The sequence below is a fragment of the Akebia trifoliata genome, chromosome 3 (assembly GCF_017979445.1).
Source record: "Akebia trifoliata isolate Shusen 1 chromosome 3, ASM1797944v1, whole genome shotgun sequence".
Taxonomy (NCBI): Eukaryota; Viridiplantae; Streptophyta; class Magnoliopsida; order Ranunculales; family Lardizabalaceae; genus Akebia; species Akebia trifoliata.
The window spans coordinates 5,207,203-5,222,385 of record NC_141377.1 but is presented as its reverse complement, the minus strand read 5'-3'; the positions used below and the strand labels follow the sequence as shown (position 1 = coordinate 5,222,385).

At 35.8% G+C, this 15,183-nt stretch overlaps 1 protein-coding gene across 2 annotated transcripts in view; it reads left to right on the top strand.

Annotated features, from left to right (window-relative positions):
• LOC147405693 (uncharacterized) overlaps positions 1–14,953 on the top strand; it is a 68,391-nt gene extending 53,438 nt beyond the window's left edge. The window contains exon 14 of one of the 2 annotated variants that reach the window (XM_086433502.1): positions 14,477–14,953. In XM_086433502.1, coding sequence (XP_086289628.1) covers positions 14,477–14,563 — 87 coding nt within the window. In that variant the 3' untranslated portion in view covers positions 14,564–14,953. Of the gene's footprint in view, positions 1–822; positions 980–14,476 lie in introns of those variants that run through there. The other variant, XM_086433503.1, reaches the window with a different exon arrangement.
• The last annotated feature ends 230 nt before the right edge of the window (positions 14,954–15,183 follow it).

Below are 15,183 nucleotides of genomic sequence, written 5' to 3'. Positions count from 1 at the left end.
TTTGCCTACTGGTCAATGCCAATGGAAAACGAAGGCAAAGCAAACAACAGTACCAATCTACCAAATCACTTGAAAAAAAATCTCGAGCCTTGTCATCTGAAAAAGGTAATTATGAAGTTAGGAATTCACCAATTGATGATCGCACCAAAGAACAAGCTAATTATGAGCTTTGTGGTGGTCATCAAGAACATGGCTGTACTTTGGTGCACTAGAATAGTACTGTTCTTTACATTTATTCTTCTTTCTACCTTAGGTTGGACTTAGTAATTTTAAATTTTAACTTCCTTATTATTATTATTATTATTTATACATAAAGAACAATGTTATAAATAGAAAAAGGGAGGCCGTGGAGACCTCGAAATACAAGTAGAAGGAAATGAAGAGAAAAAAAAAAAAAAAGGAAAGAAAGAACAACAATGTGTCTTCAGTTAAACAAATCCTGCCTAAATAAACAACCTTAAAAAAAAAACTTTTGAACTCCTTAATACATAAAACCTAGAATGCCTACAACTTACATTAAAAATACATAAATTTTAGAACACCAACTATGACCTCCTGTATAGATCTATATTTCTTATGAAAAGCCTACTATTTTTTCCCTCTAGATGTGCCAACAAACGGCAATTTGGGCCCTGAATGTTATTTTGTAATTCATAGGTTTACTATTATGGGCATCACTATCTATGTTTTATTTATAATCATCAGGATGAAAGATGGTTCCTATATGACGACCAAACTGTCAAGGTCAATTTCATTTATTTTTTTTAATCTTGTTTAGTTCTTTTTTTTTTTTTTTCTTTTTTTCAAATTTGATTCATTCAGGTAACTGGCAGTTGGAACGATGTTCTCACCACATGTTAAAGAGAGCGTTTACAACCTCAGATTCTTTTCTTTGAAGCTGTACATTAACTTTTACTACTTAGGACATTTTTGGATATATGTATTTGGGGGTTCACGACACAAGTCATCAATAAATATGTTTGTTGCTACTTAGGACCTTTTTGGATCAATTGCTTCCTAATTGTTGAGTGTACATTTTCCTCCACTCTTGCATGTGTCATACCCCAATTAAGCCAAGTCACTCTCTTATATTAATAGATCTTCCCCTCTCCTACAGAATGGTCTTAGAGAATAGGGCTGCCAATTCGGGTGGGTTGGGGATCAACCCATGCCCAACCCGACCTCGGGCATGTCCAAGTTACAGCCCTATTCTGGATGAGTCAGTTGGTTGTTGTTGGGGGAAGATTGGCAGAAAAAAAAAAGGATTTTTCCAAGAAAATGTGATATCTAGGTGTATGGTTGTGCATTTTGCAGGAATCATTTTCCTTGAGACGACGATTTTTCCTCTTAATAGGAAAATATTCTCCAAGAAAATTATTCTCTTACTATTACCCAGCTCACCACCTCTCGATATCAAAAACCAATTGTCTTTATCATAGTTTGCTGGGTGCAGTTAAATACCGGCAACTCTTTTTTGAAAAAAAAATTATCTTTTCAACAACAAAAAAAAATGTTCCTATCTAAGTACCATTCTGATACCTAAATAGAAGAAAACTCTAATTTCAAGGTAAGATTCTCACTTGTTTTAGCAAATTCGGTAAGTACCAAATAAAATTTTCTATCGAACATTATAAAACAGATTATATAGGTACCTATTGAATATAACTTTTTCATGTGAAGGGCTTCGACTCAATTAGAAGTGCTAGGGTAAGAAAAGCAAGTAAGATCAAAACTTAAAATCCCCATTAAAATATTTCTAGATGCAAAGAAGAAGAAGAAATAAGAGAGAGAGAGAGAGAAAGGAGAAGAAAAAGAGAAAGATTCGATATCTTTAAGTGTGTCCAATAAGTAGTAGAGGTAAAAGCAAATTATTAGGTGTGTGCAAATGATTAATTTAAAGTTAAAGTAGATTTCACAAGTAAGTGGGTGCATTGAGCTATTTCAATGCGTGCAAATAGACCCACCCTACTTAAAAACATATTTAATCTATATAATAAAACACAACTAAGTTACTACAGTTTTGTATTTTTTGAGGTGGGAATAAACGTTCCCACAACTACAATTTTGTGGTTGGACAAATCTCTCATTGACCTACACCATAATTTTTGTCTTTCTTCTTCATTTATTTTAATTTTATTATATATCCTTTTTAACCAACTTTTTTATTTTTCATTTTTTACCTCTTAACTTCCAAAATTTTAATAATATCCCTCCTATTTTATTTTTTCACTTTTACCCCCCTTAACCTTCAAAGAGGATGCCCGAAGAATTCTATTATGTAAATAAGTACTATTCTTCACAGATACATAAAGAGAAATATTATCCTTACAAATTTAGTAATATTGAAAGTCTTACTAAGAGTCGTTTTGCTCAATTGGATCACCACATCAACAATCCATCACCACAACCCTCTAATTTCTTCAAAAAACTCAAATCCAAAATAAAAAAACATTAAAAACAATTTCTTTTGAGTTTGATCCAAAGTTTTGAAAATGGATGACTACCAAACTTCAAATTGAAATTCAATGGTGAAAAATAATATTTTTATGAATTTTGTTTTTCCTAAGTTCATAGAATTTTGTCCTCTACAACCCTGAAGTATCGGATCATGTTTTTGGATGCCATGAGGTGAGCCCAAGGACCTTTAGTGATGGTGAAAGCCTTAGTAACTTAGTAAGGCTAGTTAGACTCATAGATAAAAGATTATCTTTGGGCATAGAAGTAATCTTTTGTGTGCTACTTTGCACTAATATTTTCATATGAGAAAGAAGTATATTATATCAATTATTACCTCGTAATGAAATATATCCCATGAGAAAATTAATCCTTCCCATATCACTTTATTATCTTTAATGGTAATAACATTATATGCTTGGGTATCAATGCCTTTTGTTCTTTTCTCATAGAAAACTCAGTCTATAATTAGTGACATAATAGTGAATAATTGGAGGATTGAAATCTTTTATCATAATAACTAAATGGTATAACAGTAAAAAAAAAATTAATAAAAGATTTTTATTGTAATAATTAGTGGTATAGCAGTGATATTTTAATATAAGAAAAAAGTGTTTCATGGCAATTATAGAACCTATAATGACTAATGATGGGTATGTTTTATTACCAAAGAAAATGGGTTGGTTTTTTATTTTCCATGGAAAATCAAAATTTTCATTGTTTGATTAGATCTTTTTCATGAAAAATGAAATCCACCCTCATCTAAAAATTCAGCAAATTGTGGATTTCTTTTTTTATGCCGATGGGTAGGAAAATGAAATCATCCTCAAATTTCATCACCAACAAAATCCTACACTGCGTTTGGATAGAGCTTCTTGACGACTTCTGCTCTGTAGGGAGTTAGCAAACATTTGGATAGGTTTTTTCTCTTATACGGATATATTTTTTGCTTTTGTTGAAAAGCTTCAAAAACCTGCTCTTGCGTGGAGATAGGGGCGGATTTACAGTGGGGGCCATTGCCCCCAAAAGAGTTTCTAAAATCGATAGGGAGGTATTAATAATTTTTAAAAAAAATTTAACATTCTACTGCTTTGCCCCCACAGAAGTTTTGAAAATTTATCTATTTGTAATTTGCCCCCACAAAATTTTTTGACATTCTACTGCTTTGCCCCCATAAAAAATCAGAAAATTTTTTTATTTGTAATTTGCCCCCACGAAAACAAAATCCTGGCTCCGCCCCTGCGTGGAGAGATTGGACTTTTGCTCTTGCACGGAGAGGTGTATCCACGCAGGGCCTAGTTTCCTATTTTCTTCACCTTCTCCGCCATGATCAGGGTCATTGGTGACCTTCACCGTCACCGTCAAGCACCACCTCTCCCTCTCATCCCACCCTATTCCCTCCACCTCTGCCCATTCCCTAGCTCTGCATCTTCTTCTTCCTCCTCTCTCTCATCCACCTCATTCTTCTTCTTCTTTTACTTTTTTCTCTTGTATTTTTCTTGGATTTTAATTTTTCATGTTGTTCATTTTCCCACCACATTTTTGAATCTCTAAGTTGAATACTAAGGTAAAACATTATATGTTAGAAATAAAATACAATGTGTTACTTAGAAAAAAAAAAAAAACATGGCCAGAGACATTTAAGTTTCTCATCTATATAATACAACACAATTGAGTTGTTATAGTTTTGTGTTTTTTGAGATGGGGATAAACGTCCCCTCACCTAGAGTTTGTGAGTGTACAAATGTTCCATCAACTTACACTATACTTTTTTACCTTTCATCTTCACTCTCTCTAATTTTTTTTATATTTCATCCTTAACCTATTTTATTATTTTTCACTTTTTATCTCTTCACTTCATTTTTTTAATAATATTCTTCCAATTTTATATTTTTTCATGCTCTTACCCCTTTAATCCACAAAAAGGATTCGCCAAACTCTAGCATAAGATAAAAGTCAAGGATATGTCTTTGAAAACAAAGTGAATTAACTCTAAATTCCACCATAACATAGAGGAGTTCTTCAAAATTACATATTTCACTTATGATGCACTTTCATCATTATATATTGCATAATGATGAATGCACGCGGAAAATCATACACAATCTATACGAAATTGATGTGGCAGGGGCACATAATCGCAAATCTTTTCCTTGTGTATCTCGAAGAAAAAGGATCTATGATTTTGTGCTCTTACCACGTCAACCGCGTATGATTTATCACAGGCATTCATCACAACTCTTATATATTATTAGAGTTTGTCAGTGTCTATGACACGGAAAAATTCTCTTTGGAATTAAGGGAGTAAAAATGAAAAAATAATAAATGTAGAGGAGTATTATCGAAAAAGGGGAGAAGTCTGAGACGAGGAAAAGTATTCGTGGGCATGGTGATAGATAAATGGCGTGGTAATATCACAACATCCTGGTTTTTACTTGCACGTCATCATTGGTTTAAGAGGAATCAACTCGACCGGTTTAAACAAGATTCTTTCCGTTCAAATCGGTCGATCCAAAAAACCCAAATCGGGTTTAAAAACCATTGAACCGTTAGTTAATACTTGGCGGTCTGTGTCGTCTTCTTCACCAGTATTCACTCTCACAGTGTCTCACAAAGGTTTTCAAATTTAAAAACCGCCTCATCAAGAATTCAAAAATCAAGAAAGAAATAAAAGTAAATCTCCGCCATTGTTGGAAGCTCAGAGGGAGAGAAAGAGAGAGAACCAATCGATGATTGATCGAAATTTTCTTCTTCTTCTTTGAATTTCTCTGTTAATCTTGTTAATATGTAAGCATTTGCTCTTAATTTAACCATCAATGGGGCCTAAGAAGCGTGGTTCCGCTGCTATGGCTTCTGCTTCCATCAAAGATGAGCGGAAGCAAACTGTCACTCAATCTGGTGATTTCGATCAATCTGAGACTTCAATCGAACTTGATTGCGAGGAAAACCTAACCTCTATTCGACAGGAAAACAACACCAATGCCCTAAATTTTATTGAAGAATTGAATCTCTGTTACACGACCTCAGCAGTCACCCAGCGAATTAAAGGTTTAATTTCTGTTAAAATTGCAACCCTAATAAATGATCTTAATGAGAAAGAAATACGGTTGACCGATGCAATCGAATCTACAAGAAAAGCGATTTCTTTGGTTCCAAATTGGATCGAGCTTCTTCATTTCTACGGTAATCTACTCTACATTGCTTCGAATGATCGTAAAGGGTATGAAGAGGTTATTCAAGAATGTAGTCGGGCATTATCGATTGAAAATCCCTACGATCCAACAAAGGGTAGTTTGGAGGAGGTAGATGTACGAGAGGCTAGTGTGGCAGATGTAAAGCAGAACCTTCATTCAATTATTCAAAAATCCAACATTGCTTTGATATCGATTTGGATGAAGCATCTTTTGACTGAATCGAAGGTTGGGTCGGTTCCCACGAAACAGATATTGAAAGACCCAATGTGGGTTATGTCTCTTACTAAGATCAAGAAACCAAGAAAGGCAATTGAAGAACAGCTTAAGAAGGAGATTGTTTCTGCATCAAGGGAGTGGAGAATCTTGCAGCAGCAAAGCTTGGAGCAGAAACCTATTTCGCCCCAATCGAAGAACAACGAGGAGGAGAATAAGCGAGTGAGGGGTCGTCGTAAGAAGGAAAATTTAAAGAATATTGTCTCCTCGGTGGTGAAGAAGGATTTGGTTCGATCATATTGGAACTCTTTGAGTCTCGATAAGAAGCAAAGTTTGCTCAAAGTGAGTGTTCACGATCTCGAAACCCATTTCAAGGATCAATTGGAGATGGAAGTTCTGTCAGAAGCTCTATCTTTTGGCAAAGCCAATGGGAGATGGAAATTCTGGACCTGCCCAAGCTGCAATGAGAAACTTGTTGATTATGTTTCACTTATGCAACATGTTCAAAGTGATCACGTAAAAGTCCTGCCACCAAATTTGCGATCTGTTTTTCCTAAAATAGTTGGAGATGATTGGGTTGCCATGATTCGCTATGGTCTATGGTATGCACTAGATATTGCTGGTTCATTAAGAATGCTTGAAGGATCAAAAGATAAATCAGAGTCTTCTCCTGATAAGGCAATGGAAAAAGAATCCAAAGAGGAGAAGACTGGGAATAAGAAACTCGTGGAAACAAGTAGAAACCATACTGAGATTTCTAATGTTGAATTAATGGTAGGTGGAAGTAGTTGGTGGACGAAGGTATTTTATCTTGGACAGAAGTGGCCGCTTTCTGATGATTCTGAGCGTACAGAGCTCCTTAAAAAAGTTCCTGTTTTGCTCTACATACTTCTGAAACATAATTATCTTGCTGCGAGTCATATTACTAAGGTGATACGATTCACCATGGACAAGATACAACATATCGTTCACGGTTCACGGTTTCTCAACATTGGCTTGGAAAAAACTTCTCTCAGCTTATGCTTCTTGTCACCTTCAGAGCTTAAAAAAATCTACGGATTCTTGAAAAATCTTTTTATTTATTGTTTGGCAGGAAGAGAGAAGGATAGCACCTTAGCTGATGAAACACATAGTGTTACTTATGGATCTGATATCAAAGAGAGGATCATTTTTTATGGAGATTCTTTATGTCTCCTTTTGGAGAAGAGTGATTCCATGGATGATGGTGCTGATAGTGATGCACTGTTAAACTGGATATTAGAAGAAGATCCTTCAAGTGGAGAACAACTGGCTTCATGGAAATGTCTGAGGGAAGATAAAACACGTTGCGGAATGGAAATTCTGCAAAAAATTAAAGAGGAAAACTCCATCTTACAGACCTGGTGCGAGAGTTTATGTGAGAAACGGGACCTTGCAGTAGCTTTCAACACAGTCGAGAGACTCTGTATCGGAGAGCGTAAAGGAAGGAAGGAAGCAACTGAATTCGTTTCTCAAAATTACGAGGTAATCCTCAAGAAGTGGATAGAAGAGCTTGTTGAGAGGAAGAATGAGTTGTATGTTGCATCAAATGTTCTTAATGAAGCACAACATCTTAAAGTCTCACAATTTGGATACGAGGAATCTTTGACTGGCGAAGATGAGGATTGGAGAATGCAGGACTTAATGTATCAAGCAGACACTTGCATAGAAACAGTAATTCTGAGACACAAGGACTGGTTCTCTGTACAGGTAGTTTTATCTGCAAGACTAAAACCGTGACTTGTGGTCCATGACGATGTTTTATCTTAATCACAAAGTATTTCATTCTTGTAGTTCAGCAAAATTGATGCAAATATCGTTCACACTGGCACTTCTATCTGGGAATTGGAGTTGAAGCTTGGATCTTTTTCTGCCCATGATTACCGGGCAATTATGTTGCCTCTTCTGAAGTCATTTTTGCAGGTATGTAATGGTATTTTTACCTGATTTATGAACCCCATCCCACTTATCAGCCATCACATATATGTTTGATAATAGGACATAGTTTGCATGATCACCCATGAAGCTCAGCTTTCTTCTCTGCAAGCACCCAATAAAGCCTTCCACACAACCACATCAGGTTTCATCGGCATTGTTCTCATGATCTCCTTTGCCTTGTCAAACAGACCCACACGGCCAAACAGATCAACCAAGCACCCATGGTGAAATACCTAATACCACCTTCAAACAATCCTCCATGACTGCAAGCATTCAGAACACTATTAAACGTTATAGCGTTGGGTTGAAAATGCATACCCTCCATCTTCAAGGAGTTCAATTGCTTTTCTGCTTTCCCCATTTGCAGCCAGACCCGAAGTCATCGCATTCCCAGATTCCACACTCTTTTTACCCATTCCTTCGAATGCTAGAACCATGCCTTCTAAGCATCCATACTTGGCATACATGTTAATGTGCGTCGAACTGAGATTCTCATCAAGCTCAATTCCATGCTTGTCGATATAAGCATCGACCCACCATTACTGAGAAAGTGCACTCTAATGAGTAATTGCAGATAGCTTACCAAGTGTGACTCGGTCCGGGCATTCCCCATTGTCCTGCATCCAAACTATGTCCTGTTATCAAAGATATACGGGATGGCTGTTGTTCTTCAATTTTTTAATCTTTTAGTTTGGAAATTTTGAATTTTGGATCTTTAGTAGTAGGTCACATTGTTCTGAAATCTGTTTTGATGGTGAAGTTTTGATCAAAACTGCAATTCATGAGGGAAAATCAGAGTCTGGTTTGAATTATATGGTAGTTGTTCTCTTAGATGTCGATTAACAGAAATAATTCTAATCTGCAATATTTTTGTAGTGAACCTTCAATTAAAATTGAAAAAAAAAAAAATCGTTGTTTTTTTCATATATTAGCGTTTTGTCATATTGTCAGCAAATGTTATTCCTGATTTTCTTTTATTTGCTGTATAGTTTTACCTGTTTGGATATAAATTTTCATCTTGTTGGCGTTAACTCTCTTTTCCAGTCACACTTAGAGGAAATCGCAGATAAATATGCTACAGAGAAATCAGAGGCTGCAAAAAAGGCATTATTAGCTGAACTTGCACTGGATGACAAAAAGAGTATCAATAAAGGAGGTGATCCTGTGAAACAGACACATAAGTCAAAGAACAAGAGAAAGAACAGAAGTAACAGAGAAGCTAGGGATTTAAAGGTTGTAATTGTCTTTGTCTAGTTGGGATCTTTTATTAGGTGCATAGTTATATTATATACAACTTCGTTGACATTGAGACTAATGCTTTCTGGAATTTTTCAGGCTACTGGTGGTGAGAAGGCTAGAGGAAGCATTGTAGAGAACGTGCAACCAGAGTTGTCAGTTGTTAACTCAAAGCCCGATTCTTGTGATCCAGATGTTCATGAGCTGTTGAGAACGTATTCTGGAGGGTCTGACATGGTGCCAAATTCAGAAGTTGAGAGTCTCTCAATTAACTGTCATGAGAAGCCTCATGAGCCTTGTGATGATCCATCAATGGGAAAGCCTGATATGTCAAAAGATTTTTTAGCTGAACTTGCACTCAATGACAACAAGAGTATCAATAAAGGAGTTGATCATTCGAAACAGAAAAATAAGTCAAAGAATAAGAAAAAGAACAAGGGTAACCGAAAAGCTAAGAATTTAAAGGTTGTAATTGTCTCTGTCTTGTTGAGTTACTTTATTAGGTGCATAATTATTTTAATGTACAACTTCGCAGATGTTGGGGCTAATGCTGTCTGGAATTTTTCAGGCTAGTGGTGGTAATGAGGAAATTGCAGAACGAACGTACGTCTCTTTCTTGTTAGGCACATACATGATCCTTCCTTTTTTCTTCTTCGCTACAATCACTATTCTTTATTTATTATGTGCTAATGTGCATACTGCAGTCACTTTCCTGTTGTGTCGGATGACTTGGAACCGAAGGAAGAGGAATTTAGATGTCAACTTGAGACTGAAACAGATCCAAAAACGCTTGAAGAAACTCCGGGGTATCAAGTGAAAATTGAGAATGAGGGCAAACAGAAGCTCCAAGCAGAACTACATGAGAAGGCTAGTGGAAGCATTGTAGAGAACGTGGCACCAGAATTATCTGTTGTTGACTCAAAACCAGATTCTGGTGACCCAAATGTTCAGTCTAGAACGTATTCTGGAGGGCCCGACATGGTGCTGAGTTCAGAAGTTGAGAGCCCCTCAATTAGCTTTCATGAGAAGCCTTACGAGGCTTATGAGGATCCATCACTGGGGAAGCCTAATTTTTCCGATGATATATTTAGTGTGCCCATACAAAGTGCAGGGGGAACTGCATTGCCCAGCAAATCCTCTACCAATTCTCGAGGGCAAGGTTAACAACTCTTAAATAACACTACATATTTTTGGTCAAATTATTCTATCTGTTGGAATTGTTCCCTAAATCATATTTGTTTCATGAAGGCCTTCCTAACGAAGGAACTTCGGAAGTTTTGCTTACTCGTCAATGCCGATGGAAACGAAGGCAAGGAAAACCACAATACAGCTCTACCAAATCGCTTGAAGCCTTGTCATCTGAAAAAGGTAATTATGAAATTGAGAATTCACCAATTGATGGTCACATCAAAGAATAATCTACTGCAACGGCTACTTTTCAAAAAAAAAATAATAATAATCTACTGCAACGGCTCAGGGGACCCTTTGTGGTGCTCATCATAAGCATGGCTGTACTTTGGTGCACTAGGACTGTTATTTGCATTTATTCTTTTTTCTACCTTAGGTTGAACTTAGTAATGGTAAATTTTAACTTCCTTACCATTATTATTTTCTTTTTATAGGTACTGTACTATTATTATTATTCTAGATAAAGAACAATATTATAAATAGAAAAAGGGAGGCCGAGGATACCTCCAGATACAATTAGAAGGAAACGAGGAGAAAAAGAAAAGGAAAGAAAGAACAACTATGTGACTTCAGTAAAACTGAATCCCACCAAAATAAACAATCCTAAAAAAAAAAGCTCTGAACTCCTCATACAACTTGCACAAAAATACATAAAAACTAGAATGCTACAACTTACTCAAAAAATGATAAATTTTAGAATACCAATTATAAACTCCTATATAGATCTATCTTTCCTAAGAAAAGCCTACTATTTTTCTCCCTCCAGATGTGCCAACAAATGTCAAAAGGGTTCAAGTACCACAAGATCGTCAATTTTGGGTGAAAGATTTAGTTCAACCTGTCACAAAGTAATTAAATTATGGAGCATGTGGAGTACCGACACATAAAAAAATAGATAAGAAAATTTTCCTAATTTCACGCGCATTGCAAAGGATAAGCAAATGATTGATAGATTCCCTATTTTCCTTGCAGAGAGAGAAAATTTTGAGAGATGAATCCGCTTATGCATATTGTGGTATGCAGGTGACAATTTTATCTAAGGACGCTAGCCAAATGGAAAAAAAAAAACCTTGAACAGGATCGTCCTACCCCGTAAAAGAAAGCTCCTAATAAGTTCTCCGGATAAGCTTCCACGTTTCTAGACATGCAAATAGAGAAAAAGAAGTATATTGGAACGCTAGCAAGCCTGCTCTTGATCAGAGTCAGCTTACCTCCCCTAGAAAAATATTGAACTTTCCAAGATCCAATCCTGTTCCCCACTCTCTCAATCACATAATCCCAAATGGTTCAACTCCATAAGTAGCATCATTGGAAGACCAAGGAAATGAGTCCACCTAACATACCAAAAAATCAACAAGAGATTGAAGGTATTTACTACCCCTACCTGAACAACTTGTTTTTTTCAGATTCACAACTTGAGATGGCCACAAAGCAACAAAGCAATCCCGCAAAGAATCTGACCTAATTATAGCAGGCATCCAAAACAAATTTAATGTATCATCAACAAACTGGACGTGCAACACCATAAAGCCTTCTAGCCTCCTGGTAGCCACTTACCTACACATCAGTCTACCAAAAGCTTCAACTACCAAATTTTGAATAAAATGGAGATAGTGGATCACCTCGCCTGAGGCCTCTAGAACTCTTGAAAAAGCTCGCCCATTGAACAAAATAAAAATGATTACGAGGATATGCACTTCATAACACAATTAATCCACCTCTCATTGAAACCCATACAATCTCAGGAACTCCCAATTGACATGGTCACAGCCTTTTCCAGATCGATTTTACAGAAATCCCAGGTTTCTTGGATCTTAACCTTGACTCAACATACTCGTTTGCAATTAACAGTCTATATCTCAGCCTTGAGCTTCATCATTATTAATAGACATCAATCCATTACACTTCCATTCCATCTAAGGCTACTTGCATAATTCAACAGACCTAGGTGGTATCCATATACTTCTATGATACTCATCTCGCATCTTACTTTTTATGATGGTTACTTATTTTAGATACTGAGGATTTCTTTTACATCTGGAGTTATCCATAGCTCAAAATTCACAATCGATGATCTTGACCTTGCAATAGTTATGCATTTATTATATTACTGCAGCAATTACTACAGCATTGGACACCTGTACTTTCATTTCCATGTTACATGGAATCACAAAACAGTGCTGGTGACATTCAGACCTTTTATGTTGTTTTATTTTCAGATAAATTTCAAGCACGTCAAAGTTTGCCAAATGAAGTTGTAGTCAACAGCACAACTGGAAAGAATGTGATTGGGACAGGGCTGAAAAATAAAGTTGGTGAAAACAATTGCTTTTTGAACGTAATCATACAGGTTGGAAAATCCATAATTTCTAGGAGTTTTTCCATTCTATGATATTTCATGGCACTTCACTTCTACTCTTTTCTGTTTTTCTGTTGACTCGGAGTTTCTTTTGTAAAATGCAGTCCTTATGGAATTTAACGCGGTTTAAAATTGAATTTTGGGGAAGATCAATATCATGGCATAACACCATCGGAAATCCTTGTGTTATCTGTGCATTATATGATATTTTTGATGCACTGAGTGAATCAGAAATAGAAACTCAAAGTGAAGCAGTTGATCCTACTTGTCTGAGAGTTGCTCTAAGCAAATTTTATCCAAATAGTGATTTCTTCCAGGAGGTAAATTCACACAAATGTGGTGGTATCTCTCACTGAATTTCCTATTTCACCTTTAAATCGCATCAACCAACTTTCCAGTCTTAACCCACGATACAAATAATAAAATTATAGTTGGTTATTTCCACGCAGTGTGTTCGCTTTTATTGAAATAATTTATCTAATAGGTGCAAGACCAATTGACAGGCACAGATGAATGATGCTTCTGAAGTATTGGCAGCAATCTTTGACTGCCTCCATAAGTCATTTACTTTTGGATCGCGTAAACTCAATGCTGAATTAGAAGAGACTAATTGCATAGGGTCTTGGGTATGTCGAAGCAATGCTTGTGTAGCACATAGTCTTTTTGGAATGAACATCTTTCAGCGGATGAACTGCAACAGCTGTGGTCTGGAATCCAGATGTCAGAAATATACTTCATTGTATCACAACGTCAATGCTAATTCTCTCCAAACAATGAAGGCATGTCTCATTTTAAGAAATTATTTGTTCATAATCATGGAATCACTTATCATTTCTTTGAAGAGGAGAAATTTTAAACTTGGAGAGTTGAGATTGTGGACATAGTTTTATGTTTTTGTAATTGGTTTCAGATTATGTCTGCAGACAGCTCTTTTGATGAGCTTTTGAATCTTGTAGCGATTGATCGCCAATTAGCTTGTGATCCAGAAGTTGGCGGCTGTGGAAAACTCAACTATATCCATCATATTCTGTCAAAACCTCCTCAAGTGTTCACAACAGGTAAATTGTCAATTTGTTGAGAAATTAGTTATTCTTCTATCACTCTTAATAAGTCTTTATTCTTATCTTGCAGTCCTGGGTTGGCAGAGTGTCCATGAAAGTGAAAACAACATATCTGCAACATTGGCAATCCTAACCACCGAGTTAGACATTGGTGTCGTGTATCGTGGTCTGGATCCCTGGAACAAACGTTACCTGGTTTCCGTGGTATGCTAGGATAACCCTTGCATCCTTTGATTCAAATATTATTTTAGTTGCTTTAGTGAATGAGATTAACAAATAGTTATTATAGTTCTATCACTTATTTCCTTGATAGTCTTTATTGACTAACTTTCACTTGAACTGCTGAAATAAGCATTTCAGCTCAAACAACTCAGTCATAAACCAATCACAATTATTGAATTATGTGGTTGAACAATGTCATGTATGTGTTTCTATGTATTTATGTATATAAATAATTGGATCAATTATAATAAGATAGAGTATCTTATCAATTACATGTATTTTGAAATTCGATTAGTCATGTGTGTTAAAAAGAGCGCTTCTTATCAATTATTTTGGGCCCTAATTGTTATTTTGTAATTCGTAGGTTTGCTATTGTGGACGACACTATGTGTGCTTTATTTATAATCATGGGGATGAAAGATGGTTCCTTTATGACGACCAAACTGTCAAGGTCAATTTCAAATATATATATATATATATATATATATATATATATATATATATATATATATATATTTTAATAATTATTGATTGTTTAGTTCTGTTAGTTATGTCCTTTATCTGGTTTTTCTTATCCAATTTGATTCATCCAGGTAACTGGCAGTTGGAACGATGTTCTCACCACGTGTAAAAGTGGGCATTTACAACCTCAGATTCTTTTCTTTGAAGCTGTAGATTAACTTTTACTTGGAGATTCTCTCATCCTCTGAAAAGTTTTGTAGTTAATATAAGTGACTCTTGTGGGAGCAATTGTTTCTCTCAGAGGACGACAGTGTACTACATAAAGAGGTTTTTGGTTTCAAAATGAGGAAAATAGACGACGAATGAACTCAAAGTCTAGAGATTGGTTTTGAAGGGAAGAGCAGCAACCGCAAGCTTGACTTGGCATAAATGCACAAACAGAGCTTATCTTGCTGACTTCTCAACATATTTGGCACATTGTCAATAACATACAACATAGTCCCATACGAAGAAGACCAGTTTTACTGTATCCAAATGGTTGCATAGATTGTTTTCATTTGCAGAGTTAAAAAGTTTTCGTACATAGAAAACATTACGCCCCCATGGGTCTCGTCATAAGTGTAGCTTACAGATGTATGTATCAATTTAACGTCAAAGTTGATAATTTTGTTGTCTATTGCTCTTCTTTCAGTCGCTGAATTGCCACTTTCAATGCTTTCTGCATGAATAATCCTCAAGTTTTGAGATGATATTTAAGGAATCATCTTAATTCCAAGGAAGTTTCTGATGTAAGATAAAAATCAAGGATATGTCTTTGAAAACAAAGGGAATAACTCCA